The sequence below is a fragment of the Haplochromis burtoni genome, unplaced genomic scaffold (assembly GCF_018398535.1).
Source record: "Haplochromis burtoni strain Fernald_Lab_line unplaced genomic scaffold, NCSU_Asbu1 Contig_220, whole genome shotgun sequence".
In the NCBI taxonomy this organism is placed as follows: domain Eukaryota; kingdom Metazoa; phylum Chordata; class Actinopteri; order Cichliformes; family Cichlidae; genus Haplochromis; species Haplochromis burtoni.
Window position 1 is genome coordinate 474,147 of NW_024582581.1, and position 14,497 is coordinate 488,643.

Here is a 14,497-nt window from a genome sequence, read left to right on the forward strand (position 1 = left end):
GCAGCATGTATTGAATTTTAAAATCCTTCCAGAAGACATTAAAAAAATAAAGTATTTCAAAAAACATTTTTTTCAGGGTGTAAGTGGATGGACCAAGATACTGTTTTGTCTGGTAGGGTTGGCTCACAAAGCAGCACTTTTAAACAGTATCCACACATCATTGTAAGACAGCGCCTACTTACAGCTACATGACAGTCCCAAATAGTCTCTCAAAGTTATTGTTATAATGACTTTCTGACTTGAAAATAGCAAATGTGAGACTTTGCAACAAACATGCTAATAAACTAAGAACTAAAAGGCGACTGAGACGCTCATTATGACCTCATTGAAAGAATGTGATGATTAGTTCTACAGTGGTACATAATCTGAAATAGCAAAAAGAGTTTTGCTTCATTTTATCAGTCAGACCTCCCACCGAGCTAGCCATATCGGCATAGGCGACATGAGAAGAGAGCCTCGTCAGTGAAGAAAACACCATATGGCTGTATTTCCCCCTCACAAGCTGGAGCAGATACAGCATTTCTAACAGAGGGAGAACTGTTGACAGCGTCGTCATACTGTTTCTGTTTGTCAAAATCACCTCGATCACAAATAAATACACACAGCAACAGCGGCGTGTGCATTTCTGTGGTAAGATCCAAAACCTCCCCGAGCAAGATATTTGATTCTGATCTGAAGACGACAGGGAGTGATGAATAAAAACTGCCTGATAATGGGATCATTGAAACATGAAAAGCCATTCTGAGCGAGTTATCTTTTGCGGAGGCCAGTGAATGTAGGTGCTCATTATGTATTGCCATCTGATGGTGCTTTAGCCTTCAAGCAGAATGGGAATGCACAATAGAGCTGCAACTAACAAAGGAGGAGGAGAATGCATTCAAACAAAGAAAAAGTGCCATATGGAAAGTTCCAGATTTCAGTTCTTTAGGAAGGTACTGTAACTTTTTGCAAGGTAATGACTGAGTGATGGTTTGGGTTAACAGCTGTGATTGAAGGTGACTGTGATGTTAGGTGATGGGGGTTAGAGACAAAGCATATTTTATATTTTATTTCTCAGCTGATTACCACCATGGCAGCATAAATATTCTTTTATCTCTGGTAAATGATTTCACTTTTAGAGCAGTTGAGATAATTTGGAAATGAATAATAATTAACACTGCAATATGCTGTTTAAAGTTATAAAAGTATACTGTATTTATTGTGTGTGTTTAAGAACTGGTTGATTGGATATCTGAATGTGAAAACCATTTATAGATTTCAAATATAACAGAATTAAAGAAAACCAAGATTGCTACTGTAGTTAATAGATAGTTCAAGTAGTCCAAGTCAAGTTCAGTCCCAGCAGGTCTCTTATATCAGTGTCAGCCCACACCAGCAAGTACACCATTGGCAAACCAATAGCTGTTTAAGCTACATTAGACTGCCCACAGTGTCAACACATCTACAAGCCACTTTGCAACCCACTTCCATTCTAGCTTTTTCAATCATGTCTGACTTAATAGATGCCCTATCTATTGTCACTGGTGCCGAATCTGTTCCGTGCTGGGGTTTTGTGGCTGCTTTCCCCACTTCCAACTCTGCACGCACACACATGGAAGTGTGGACAGCACACAGTGGGAAGGTGTACTAGCCACACCATGCCTCCCAAATAAAAAAGAAGGTCAGACCACACCAATGCAATCAACGTCCTTCATGTGGTAGGTGTATCAAGCGATTTCTTCATGAATGTAAATACTGTACAGATGGTTTACAACAAGGTGGAGACCAGTGGTTACACTCAAGGTTAGACACCTAAAAGAGCCTCCACAGCTCTGAGAAAGATTCTTTGGACATATGAAACCTAGATGAACCTGGTTGATGGGAATGATGGAAAGAATAAAGTATGGAGAAGGAGAGAAACAGCTCACAATTCCAAGTGTAATGTACAGTGTTGTTGTTTTTTTACTTTTGGATCTAATTTTATACATTTCTGCACATTTTTTCCACGTAAATTAATTATTATCAGAAAAAAAAATCCTAAATAAATAAATAAATACTAATAGTTATAACAATATTATTGTGCAAGATTTTTGTGAATATTCTGAGTATTTTTTTCGAGTCCGACTTTGGCATGATTTCCACTGACCAAAGAGCGATTACAGATTTCAGCTCATGTTGTCATTGGTTGTGTGTCTGTGGTGCTGAACGGACAGCTCCCATAAAGTGATCCTAATAGCATTTTGCTTGTGTTGTTCAGCTGTTGTTTGTAAAAATGTCCCTTTTTACTTTCATTTCTTTTTTAGTTTTATCTAGAAATACCTTCTAATACAGTGTCCTTGTGTGTAGATTTGCAATCACAAAGCAGAGTCAGTCAGATAGTTATATTTTGATGTATGGCTCAAATTATCTCCTCCTCACACCCACTTTGTTCTTTTACTTCTGGCTCATTCGGGAAGCCTTGCGATCCCTCATTTCACTCACTGCAGATGATTGCGCTACAGGTCTTTCAGGGGATTTTCTTTTTTAAGAAGCGAACATAGTAACCACCTGAGCTACTAATGACCCTCACCCCGGATAAGGAGCAAAGTGTACTAAGACTTAACCCCTCTGGAAAACTGTCAACATTTTCTGTAATTACACCTGCTCTTTGGGTCTTACCCTGGTTTCAGATTATGGCCCCTAGTGGGTGTAGCCGTGTGAAGTGTCTGCTCCAGACACCGGGATTAAATAACAAAGAAGAGTGTTGCCAAAGTTTAATGGATAGTGATGTTAGTAGGAAGCAGTGAGATAAGACTAAACAAGGAAAAGTGGGGTGTTTTATTATTTTTTGATGCTTTTTTTTTTAGTTGTATGGTTGCAGATTGACTCTATATCACTACAAATCATCGTTACAAATGCTTCCTTCCTCTCTGTCTCTCTCTTTCTCTCTCTCTGACACACACACACACACAAACAAAAGCAGTCACCCCTCGCAGTCTGCGGACCCAAACTGATCAATGCTGCGGCGTCTTTAGGGAGTTACTTCTGTCCAGGGCTTCAATGTCTCCAATGAAATGATAGGATCAGCTAATGTCGCTTCTCCACCTGGCCTCACCTCAAACTGTGTGTCTTCCCTATGATGGAGCTTTCTCATGCCTCTGCGGTGCGTTTGCTGTCGCTGGGTCCACAGCCAGTAGTCTTTAGCTGAGCGCAGTATCACTGAGGCCCAGCATGTCGATTCTATTGAACTGGCCTGGCGTGTCACAGGCAGTAAAGACCTCTTGATTGACTCCTGCTTGGATAGCATGTCCAACCCCATACATTAGTAATGCTGAGGATTCGATAGATGGATGACTCGGGCTGATTGATGCAGGCAGGCTCCGCATTTACACTTTTCTGCATTTTCAGTGGATGAGACAAAAGGAGAACCACGTTTGCACAGCAATTGTAAAATATACTGTAAAGTTTTCTAGGCGTCATATGGATTGTAATAGATTGAGTGGTTTAAAGAAGTATTTATTGTCAAGGTTATGTTAGTCTGGCAAGATCTTGTTGTTTTTTTGAATTTAGAGTGAATAATGTTGAGAGTATTACGCAACAGAAAGCAAGAGTTGCTCATCCACTCACCAAAACAACCACTGAAATAATTAAAAGTCCTGCAAATTTTAAGTTCACAGGCTCCCCACTGTGTGTGCCACTTCAAGACTTAATTGCCTCCTTAAGCGTATCACTTGTCCAGTATTTATTATCGTAAGGCGTGCAGCCAGCCAGTGCAACTCGCTGTTATGACTGTAGCTTGCACTGCCCGTTCTGGCCTCACATCATTTTCTGAAACTGATATTTTGTCTCCTGCTCTCTCCTGCTGCCAGCTGTGCGAATAAATTAAAAGCAGACTAGAAGGTAACAGAAATAAATGTTTAATATGTTAGAAAATAAGAATAAAAAGATTTCCACCAAATCGAAAGGTGGAGGTCACAAGCACTCGGGTTGTTTAAAGCTGGGTATTGTGTTGAGGAATTCAAATCGACGTATGAAGGCATTTTATGTTCAGCATCTCTCCTGTAAGGTTAAACTGCGAACGTATTCACTTAACAGATCTGTAAGGTCTGCTCGTTCATCGGCTGTGTAAATGTATTCTCTCGTGCAAGTTAAACCCGAAAGAGGCGAGGAGTTTGGTGAATCTGCCGTGATTTTTCTCACAGCCTGCACTTTTCTCTAACCGTCTGCTTTCTAGTGAGAAGAGAGGGAGCGATGGGGAAGGCGGATATAATTAGGGGGGAGGTTGGGGGCTGAGGTCCATCCCAGGAGAGCTGTTGCTGAAATCTCACTTCTTCCACTTCCCACAATGCACCGCAGGCCGGGAACAGGGGGGCAAGAGGTAGAAGAGGCAATTAGCAGGTAACACGTTAGCAGGCAAGCTGATCCATTTTAACTTACTACAGACAGCAGCTGCAAGCTTACATGTCAATGCAGGATATTACGATAGATGCACGTGTGTGTGTGTGTGTGTGTGTGTGTGTGTGTGTGTGTGTGTGTGTGTGTGTGTGTGTGTGTGTGTGGGATGAGATCATGCGGGACAAATATATTGTACAATTTACCAATCACACTTAAGCACACACCCCAAGACCTTTTCTCCCAGCCATTCCTGTTTTTCAATTCCATTCTGATCACACATCATTAAGCTGTACTGTCCTCTGATCCAGCTGCCCCTCACCCTATCGCCTGCCCCCCTACGACCCCTGGTGTGTTGTCGCTCATGTACAGCAGACACTGAATGCAGACGCACTAAAAGAAGCATTTATTAACCGAGCATTTGACCCAGTTGGCTTGAGTATGAAAACACCTGGCCGTTTGATTGAAATTTAATTGCTTCACTTAGTTAACCCACTTAAGGACCGTGTTGAGTTTAGTCTGCTCAATTTGTTGGGATCAGCAGCTTTGTGCATCAGGGATGTTGTTGCTTGGATTGTGGATAATTACTATTAATTAGTGGCTGATACTTTTGGCTTTGATGCCGCAACGAGCAAAATGGAGCGATGGCTGGGAATGAACTCGGCTAAAAGGAATTATGCGGATAGTGGCTGAACCAATGGAAGGGATAAGGGTTTTTTTTCCTGAAAACAACGGCTTTGTGTTGCCTTGTTTATGTTTGTTGTTGCTGCTGTCATCAATGGAAAGGCTCCAATATGTCGTCGGCACCCCCAGTGTCAATCAGAATCCCATTACTGCAGAGGTCATGGACAAGCTGCTGCAGGTAAGTTAAGTCTCAGCGGGCTGCTCTGCTGCACCGGAATAAAGGGGAAAAATACATTTGTGCCCAACAGTATCTTCTATTTCCAACATTTCAAGGAAAACTTTAAACCCTGCTCAGATAGAATATGCTCGCTCCTTTCTCTTGGACAAAATGGAATCAAAACTTCAAAGTTTTTTTCCATCCTGTTTTTTTTTTTTTCTTCTTCTTTTTTGCCAGTCCAGCAATTTGAGCTCACAGCCTCATGGGTTATTTCGTGAATACATATCAGGACCTTTAGCTCACAGGTGGCTGGCACACTCAATAATGCCTTGAGCAATATCACTTTGAGAGCACCACACAAAAACAAAGATGCCTTAGGTCCATGAATATTTATTAATGGGGGAGACTGGAGCTAAGTAAAAAAATGACAGACTAATAGGTGGAGGGAGGAGAGAGAAATGAGGAGAATGATAAGGTAGGAGAAAACATGCCACAGAGCTTTCAAAGTAAAGCGGGGCCAACAGGAAACGAAGACACAACATCGAACTCGTGGGAAACCCTGGAGGAGATTTGCTATTAAATTGCTGTTAAATACAATTTTACTTGGCTCTTTCTCTGAAGATGTTGTTGCTGGTGCAGCAGTGAGGGAGAGTCCCCTGGTGTTCACATTCAGGAGCCGATGTTGATTGGAAGCAAAACAGCACTGGCGGGTATGAGGCCCTGCGGGCCTCACTGGCGGCCTCCGTCATTATGCCGACGGCACTATCACTTCTGGACGCTGATTAAAATGTTGCAGATGTTAAAAGAAGCTGAAGGTTAAACCGCAAAGGGCTCTGTGTGAAGTCATTTCACACCACATTGCCTATCCACTCCACATACACGCACTGTAAAAATCAGATTTTTATAACAGAGTGGGGAGCAGCTGCGCTGAGCGGCACTCCGTGGGACCCGATTCTGATCTTGTCTTGATTTTTAGCTGCGCGTGCACGTCAACTCAACTCGAGGCACTTTTTCTCAATCAATTTTGCTGCGTCTCAGTGTCGACCGGGTAACGCTGTGATACGTTTAAGCCAGTGTAACAAAAGAATTTCCCAGTCAAGCTCAAAGCTCAAAGTGGACTCTTAGACGGGCCTCACATGGTGACTGTGAAATGTTTCTGCTCTTATTTCTTTTTTAACGCTTTTTTAATCTGTAACACAGAACCGAGACAACAGAAAGCTTTCTGACAGATGCATTACATGAGTAAAAATTCAGGAAAGTATCACAAAAACTAAGAAAAGCGTGCCAACACCAAGCCATTGTTTCCCAGTCCACAAAGCAATAGACCCCCACTGTTCCTCATGCAGCTTATGCCCCACTGGGGCTCTAAATGCATTGAGGAGTTTGGTATCACTGCTCGTGGTGAGTTAGCTGGATATCTTATTTACTTTTTCCTGACTCGATAGTCCTTTCACCTCCATCATTGTGTGGTCATGATTTTGGAGACGTGACGAGGAGCTTAGTTTTTCCAGAAAAGGTCAGAATGAAGCCACCACTCCTCTGGATTGAAAGTAAAGTCGAGAAGGTTTATATTAGGCACACCAGTAGGAGTGACTCCTGGGTTAATAGCATTAATAGTATTGTGCACCCATTTATCAGGCGGAAATAAATAGACTCATTTCACGTGGTTGTAATGCATGTCAGATCTGAATGCTTCCAGTTAATCATATCCATTTTGGATGAGCTTTCACGTTTGTAGTTTAAAAAAAAGTATAGGGAGATCCATGAAATAAGCTTTTGTTGTCTTAGAAACACTAAAGTTGTAGGTGTCAGCCTAATTATTATGCGCAGCCTTTTGCTACAGTGTAACCTGAAAATGAGACAACCAGCATAAGGTAGCAGCGGCTTATTAAAAATATACCTGACATCACGAGAAATAAAAGCCGTAGCATTACTTAGCGAGAAAGCTTTTTCACACCTTTTAGTTTCTGTGCCACTTGCTCAAAACAACAGATGTCCCACATCAGAACTTTTGTGTGATTTAAAATGATACGATATGCATGGAATATTTGAAATGAATGTGACTACGCTAGTGTTGCTAAATTACAAAAGCACACAGTGTGCTCCTCGTGTTCTTGGAATGGTGTTAAAAAGTGAAGCGAGCTAGCCATAAAAACCCCCCAAAAAAACAAAATAGCCAAATAACAATGCTGGCTTATTATTTACAGACTTCATGGTAATTAGCTGTAAATGATATAATTTGCAGCTGGTGACATTTATAAGTGAAACGCGGGGTTCTTGACAGTTTGTCTTAAATACCTTCATTAGCTCTGCAGCATTTCATTTAGGGGTGTGAACAGCAGGTTCGTGCATTTCCAGGGTCAGAGACAGTGCGTGATTTAAAACTTTTAGGAGTTATTGTGTTTATTTATGAGTCATGATGTGGCAAAGCAGGATGGGCAGGGTGAGAGAGGCCAGCTGGTACTGACGTTTCTCACTAACAGATAAAAGGCCAGTTTATTTCCCCTTAAATTTTGCCACATTTGTAAGGAAAATGTTTTAGTATGTTGAGCAGCAGAGTTGAGTCGATGAGTGGTACCCATTAAAAAACATGCTAGATCTTCTCTGCCAATGCCAAACAGCTTATTGTGTGACCAACACAACCACATCACTTGCAACAAATGCTGGTTGAAGAATGTAATGCCACCCCACACCAATGTGTGATCAGCATGCAGAGGAGGCGCCAGGCTGTTGTGGGCATTTAGTGGTTCTTCCACATGCTACTGAGGCCCCTCTTTATTAAATGAGTAAGCTGTTAAACTGCCACTCTGTTTCATCAGCTTTCAATCATCCAGACATCCAATAAATGACACCAAACAAGCATCTACATCAGAATAAGTTGTTTGGCATTGACAGAGAAGATTTAGCAAGTTTTTCATGGGTACAACTCATCGACTCAACTCTGTTGCTCAACCCACAAATGCATTTTCCTTACAAATGTGATAACATGTAAAGTGCAATTGTGTCGGGCGGGGCCTGCGGTACCGTGCAGGGAAGGCGGACGCACCTGTACGGCATCTGCAATCACGCCCCGTCGACTTAAATATTGTACTGTCTCCTGTGGTTGGGGTTGTTGTGGTAATGTTGAGCAGCGGGAGAGCTGCAGCACTGTGTGCATTGTGAACAGCAACCGTGTGTGCTAATAAAGAATGCTGCAAAGCATGTTGATGTCACCGGGTCTGCTGTGGTCATTCACAGCAATAAATAGGCTTTCCAACAGTAAAAGATTGATTACCAAGAAGCGTTCTTACAACAAAGGAATAATCGACCAAACACAAATTTTCTTTCTTTTTGTGTACATTTCTTTTGATTTGAGAAGAAAGAAAAGACATTTGTAACGGACTCCCAGTATGCTGAATGAAACTGCACTTTAAAATGATTGAGACAGGCTTGAACAGTGGCATTTTACCTGACTCTCAGCATTTTTCCTCCTCTCTCAAACTAAACAAATACAGCACCATTAATCTATGGTGAGTCATGCCTGTTTCAGCCAGTGCAGGCAGTGGCTCGGGATCATGGCAGGTACTCTTTAAAAACAACACGGTTATGCTTGACGGTGATGATTTTGGGGAGTGTGTCGTGCCACCTTTTTCAGCATTAGCTGTCAAAATAAAAGTAGTGATTTTATAAAGAAAATGGACAAAATAACAAAACCACCGACATAACACTGGCGGAACCTGAAAGTAGAAATGTAGACAGCCATTGAGTATAAAAGATTTTTTTTAATCCTTTAATCCACTTGTGGGCAGGGAATATTCTCCTACTCCTACTTCATGTTTAAATCAGACTATGTTAGAATGCATTGTCACCAAATTTTCACAGCTCATCTCTGAGAAATGTGGAAACATTCAGTCATGTTGTTGTCTGCAGCAAAGGTCTAAAAATTCAAAGTGCTTGACTGAAGCTCATAAATTAAATTAACAGATACACCCCCCCCCACCCCCACCCCCAATACTCATCTAGCCACAGCAGAAAATGAATCTGCTGAGTTTATTGTTAAATGGATGTTCTAGTGAGCAGGATGTGAGTGAGGATTTAGTGCACCTTGAGGGAGTCCCTCTTTCCAAACTGAAAATGTGCTTCTGAGATCTCATCTCATATTAATTTGTCATGGAGAAGGTAGTCATGCTGTTGCTCCACGCCGCCCTCTGGCTGACTCCGAGGTATTCGTCATCTTTCGGAGCTGCGAGCCTTTCGACGTCTTCAATCTCCAAGTGCTTGTTTCGCAATTTAACTTAGCTTGTTTTCCTCGGCCCTCCCTGCACCTCTTTGTCCCCCTCTCCCTCCCAATCTTCTCGTGTCCATCAGCTGTGACCTTACAACAATTACGCATCCTCCAGTGGGACAATTAAAACCGAGCTACCTTCCCGAGTGGAGAGGGGGAGAAAAAAAGCGGAGGAAATAATGATGCCGGATTCATTCGTGCAGTCGCCTGCCTTCTTTGAACTAGCAGTTCTTGAAGTTGAGAAGGCGACTGTTTTAGCAGCTCTGCCTGTGTTCCAGTGCCACTGCTATTCAAGGACACACTGCCCTTCAGCAGCATTGTCCAACAAAATAAAAGCCGTCTGTTCTCTATTCAGCACCGGAAAATTCACTCATGTTGACGTGCCTGTCCTCTTTCAACCCTGCCCCTCCTCTGCTTTGACAGGTGCAAGTGCAATCTTCACGCCAACAGCTGCGTGTATGACAAAGAGAAGTTGAGCTGTGAGTGTGAACACAACACCACTGGGCCCGACTGCGGCCGCTGTAAGAGGAACTACCAGGGGCGAGCGTGGAGTGCTGGCTCATACCTGCCCATACCCAAGGGCACCGCAAATATCTGTGAGTACACGCACACTCGAACACAAGCACACCTCTGACGTGTTGGCTAATTAAAAAGATGGATGACATGGCAGTGTAGGACTTTCAGGAGGTCTTATAGATCTCAACAAAATAATGGAAAATTTGTTGAATTTGTTTTTTAAAAAAATGCATCTACAGAGACAAGTGATAAAAGTCCAGTCCTAATTATCAGTATCCTGTGTGTCCTTTTAGAGAGTTCAGACGGTCGTTGCATTCAGAGATGCTGAGCTGTGGCGTTTCAAAGCAAAGTGAAGCAATTAACAGCATGCAAAAAAGATGTGTGTATGATTAGTGATGTTATGTTGAAGCAAATGTTTCCAGACCAGAGTGCAGTCTAGTTAAAAGACCACAGTGTAAATAGGATGTTGTTCTCTCTTCTACAGCTCTGTATTCTAGAAAATGTCCTTTTCTCGACCGCTCTAATTAGAGTGAAGTGAAAGAACCTGCACTACGTCCTCTGGAAGCTCGTTATACGCTGATGCAGCCTGTGCAAAAAAAGAATCATTTTTCTCCCTTTTTTTAGAGAAACGTGGGTAGCACTTTAGCAAACTAGTGTAAGTCCCCTGTAATTAACACTTGAAATTACAATGTAATTTTAGTTACCTACAGATATTTAAAGCTAGGTACATTAGAACAAGGGAATAATAAGTCAGGTTTTTACCGGAAACAAAGAAATAATTATACTGTAGGTAAATATAAGTAGAAAGGAGACACAAATAATACTGTTTAACTACTGCTTAAGTAAATTGAAGTACTGTGTAGTTTCTTGGTAATTTTGCAGAGAAACAAACAGTATTTCTCCAGCTTATATTGCAAGCACACTCAACACTTAACAAGTACGTTTTTTGGATATGTATACATCTTTATATAATATTCATTATGCATGATGATGCTCTATTATTTAACTTGTATTTTACCACATAAATGTGATAAGGGCCGTTTCCCCTTACTAACTTACAAGAGAAAGAAAGCAACAACAAACAGACTCTGCAGGACTGTGTGATCTTTAAATGATGGAGTCAACTTTGTTGTCTTTTATCATCACTGTCCAAGCATAACTTTGAAAAGCAGTGTTGAGGGAAGTATTGTCTGCTTTCCTGTAAAATACCTGGAAGTTTAAGCAAAGTTAAGTCACTCCAAACAAATTATGCAGCACTTAAAATTACTTATTGAGTAATTTGTGTCTCCTTTTTTGTAAAAACAAAACAAAAAAAAACAAAAAAACAACCCCCCCAAAAAAACTTGAAGTTCCAGTACTTAAAACTACTCATTCACTACCTAAAATTACTAATAAAATATTAACAGTGCAATTATTTCTTATTATCTCCTTATTCTAGTGTGCCTACCTTTAACTAGCCACGCGTAAATTAATTACAATGTAATTTCCAATAAAATACATTGAAATTTCATGTAATTACAGCACTCTTAGTCGTGGGCCATATTATTAAGTACTACTGGACAAGGTTAGTGGAATTTATTTAAAGGATGTTAAATCTTCTATGTTGTTCCAAAAGAGGATCACAGGTTTAACCGTGGTATCATCTGGTATCTGTGAACCTTTCTTAACCTGTCCACAGGTGACAGCCCTTTGACACTTGGATTAGTTTAGTAGCTCTTGTGCAAACTCGTTTTCTATCACTTTTTTTGCTTTAATTTAAGAACGAAACTAAACTAGCAACCAGCCCAGGGCGGTAAGTAAAAAACCTGTCACTTTCAGAGACACTTAAATCACTTAAATCATCTTCAATATTCCCAACGCTCAGTTTGATATTTGACCATGCTTGCACTCAATCGCTACCATGTGATTGGCTAATTAGAGATTTACTGTCAGGTAAACAGGTGTACCTAAGAAACTAAATGCACCTGCTCACTGATGAAATTCTACGTGGCGCATTGTCAACAATAAAGGTACTGATGGGGTTTTGCATCGCCTCTGTAGATGTCAGACTTACGGGCCTGTAGTTTTCCTGTTAACAGTGTGTGCCCTTTTTCATACTTCTTTCCATCCTTCAGGCAAAATAGATTTTCTTGATTATATAAATCTGTGGGAGTTTCAGCAACCACATGATTATTTTGCTTAAAATTCTAAACTGCATTACAACTTTATTAGTTATAAACTTTTATTTCTACTAAACAGGAATTTCGAGAAGTTGCAGTAGAACAGGCTGCTTACAAAGTTATGTAACATTAGGCTAAATACAAACCAACACATACGTGTGCTCCTTTACTTTTTCATGCTTTTGAAAAATTACGTCTTGGCTGCGTCGTGTTGTTCAGTCCTGCTCAAAAGATGCAAGGAGTTCATAGTGGTCAGTAGGACCGCATTAGTTTGGCCCTTTAACCAGGACTGTAGGGCCCAGTTGGACCTGACAGCACAGCTCCTGGGATCACTCAGGCATACAGACCTCTTCACCATTGTAAGGTAGGAATTTTTGGAGATTGGATGAGGAGCTTAGTCATTCATGAGGAGCTCAGAGTAAAGCCGCTGCTGCTCTGCATTAAAAGTAGCCAATGGGGTAGCCACTGGCTACTTTTAATGCGTTTCGCTAGGGATGCCTCCTGGGCGTCTCAAAGGTGAGATGTTTTGAGCAGACTGAGGATACGCTGGAGAGACTGTGACTCTCAAACGGGTTGGGAAAACCTCGCTATCCACCGGAAGCGCTGGAGGCGTTGGTCAGGGGGACAAAGGTTGGGGCGGCTCTCTGCGATTTTGAAATGCGCATTTAGCAGAAGGCTTCTCTACTTTTGATCCCGAGGTGTTTTCGGAAACACAAAGGAATGTCACAATTAAAAAGTAGAATGCTAACAAATGTCGCCAATGGGGAAATTGTGCATCCAGATTGCATAATCTCATATTGTTATATTTTGAAGTGGGCTCGAGCTTTCCACTAATAAACAACACGGATTACAGTTAATAAATAATGTTGTTAAGCTGCAGCTGCGATGCTAATGTAGAACAGAGGCAATTACTCCTGCTCGAGCTGAAGTAAGTGGGCCAACCTCCTTTTGTCTAATGCGTTGGCATGACGTCACATCACATCTTCTTCTCACAGAGCCTGAAGAACATTTGCTGGTGTGGACCCATGTTTTATATCTGACTTAATGCAAGGACAACAAGGAATTCTTTGTTTTACACTTTTTAATACTTTTTGTTTTGCTTTTCAAATGCAGTTTTGTGGATGAACCAAGCAGAGAGAGTTCAACTAGTGAACTGACATCAAACCTCGGCAGTTGGTAACAAACCACAGTGCAGACAAGGGAACAAAATAACAACGAGGAGTGAAAATTAGTCCTGGGTTCACCAGGTGGCCAGAGTCATGACTTCATTTGAAAGCTCTCCGTGCTGTGTAAGGTGATGAAATGAAAATGCTTTGTTCTCAGCTTGCTCCCACTGCCCCCCAGCAGCCAAATGATCATCATCACCTTCATCACATTAATCATAATTAATTGATTTTAAAAATGTGAGTTTAAGAAAGTTTGTTGAATCTCACTTGCAGCCCTGAGCAAACCTCAGGGAAAGAAGTATACAACTGCATGAAGGCAACTGTTTGTAATATTGGAATTTACAGTAAAACTTCCCTTGCCAAGAAGGAGAAATACAGCAGTCTATGAGCTTGAGAAATATGGAATATATTATCATTTCATGGCCTCTTTCCCCCCAGACTCTTACTGCTCGCTGTTTATTTTGTTCCTGAACTGAAAGGCAGGAATGTGTGTTCTTCCTGGGGTACACACACAATATGGGAAGTACTCTGTTCATACAGCAGTTTAGTGTCATTGAAATGAGGGGCTGGGAGATGATCCGGGTCCTGCGTCTCACCTTTAGACTTTCTGCTGTTAGCAGACTTCAGTGTGTAAATAGGCGATGGATCTGTGAGTGTATTTAACATAACAATTAGCACAAAAACAGTGAGTATCAACTGCCCCTCATGAACACAGGCTCCAGAGCAGCCACTACTCCTCCCTTACATCATTTCCAGAAAGAGTGATGAGCAGCAGGGCTATAACTTTGAGTGCCGTGGCATTAATATGAAAGCCCAACTTTTATTCCACCCTGTCTCCTTATTGCATCCGCTGTGATTTCTGCCTTTCTCTGCGGCGCTCGAGGGCTCCCGGCCGCCGGCCACTGATGACTTATTCTACCTCCCAGAGGATCCACGTTATGAGACTTAGGGAGGGTTAGTGAAATGCCCATTCCCAGAGCCCAGATTGACAGCACATTATTAAAAAAAGGTGACACTCACACACACACAGGTGATCATCCAGGCCTGCATGCACACAAACATACACACATTCATAACTACACAAGGACACACTCACGCACACATGCTCCCTTTGCCCTGCAAGTGATGAAAAACAGTCCGAGTATAAAGTGCGTTATTATACTTTGTCTTGGAGGAAGAAAAATCCATAATGTAATAACGC

General features: G+C 41.6%; 1 protein-coding gene across 11 annotated transcripts in view; it reads left to right on the plus strand.

The window, feature by feature from the left end:
* ntng1a (netrin g1a) overlaps window positions 1–14,497 on the plus strand; it is a 127,014-nt gene that overhangs the window by 72,999 nt on the left and 39,518 nt on the right. For all 11 annotated transcript variants that reach the window (XM_014338153.2, XM_005936530.3, XM_042226604.1 and 8 more), the window contains exon 4: window positions 9,879–10,051. In XM_014338153.2, the coding sequence (XP_014193639.1) occupies window positions 9,879–10,051 (173 nt within the window). The remainder of the gene's footprint in view (window positions 1–9,878; window positions 10,052–14,497) is intronic.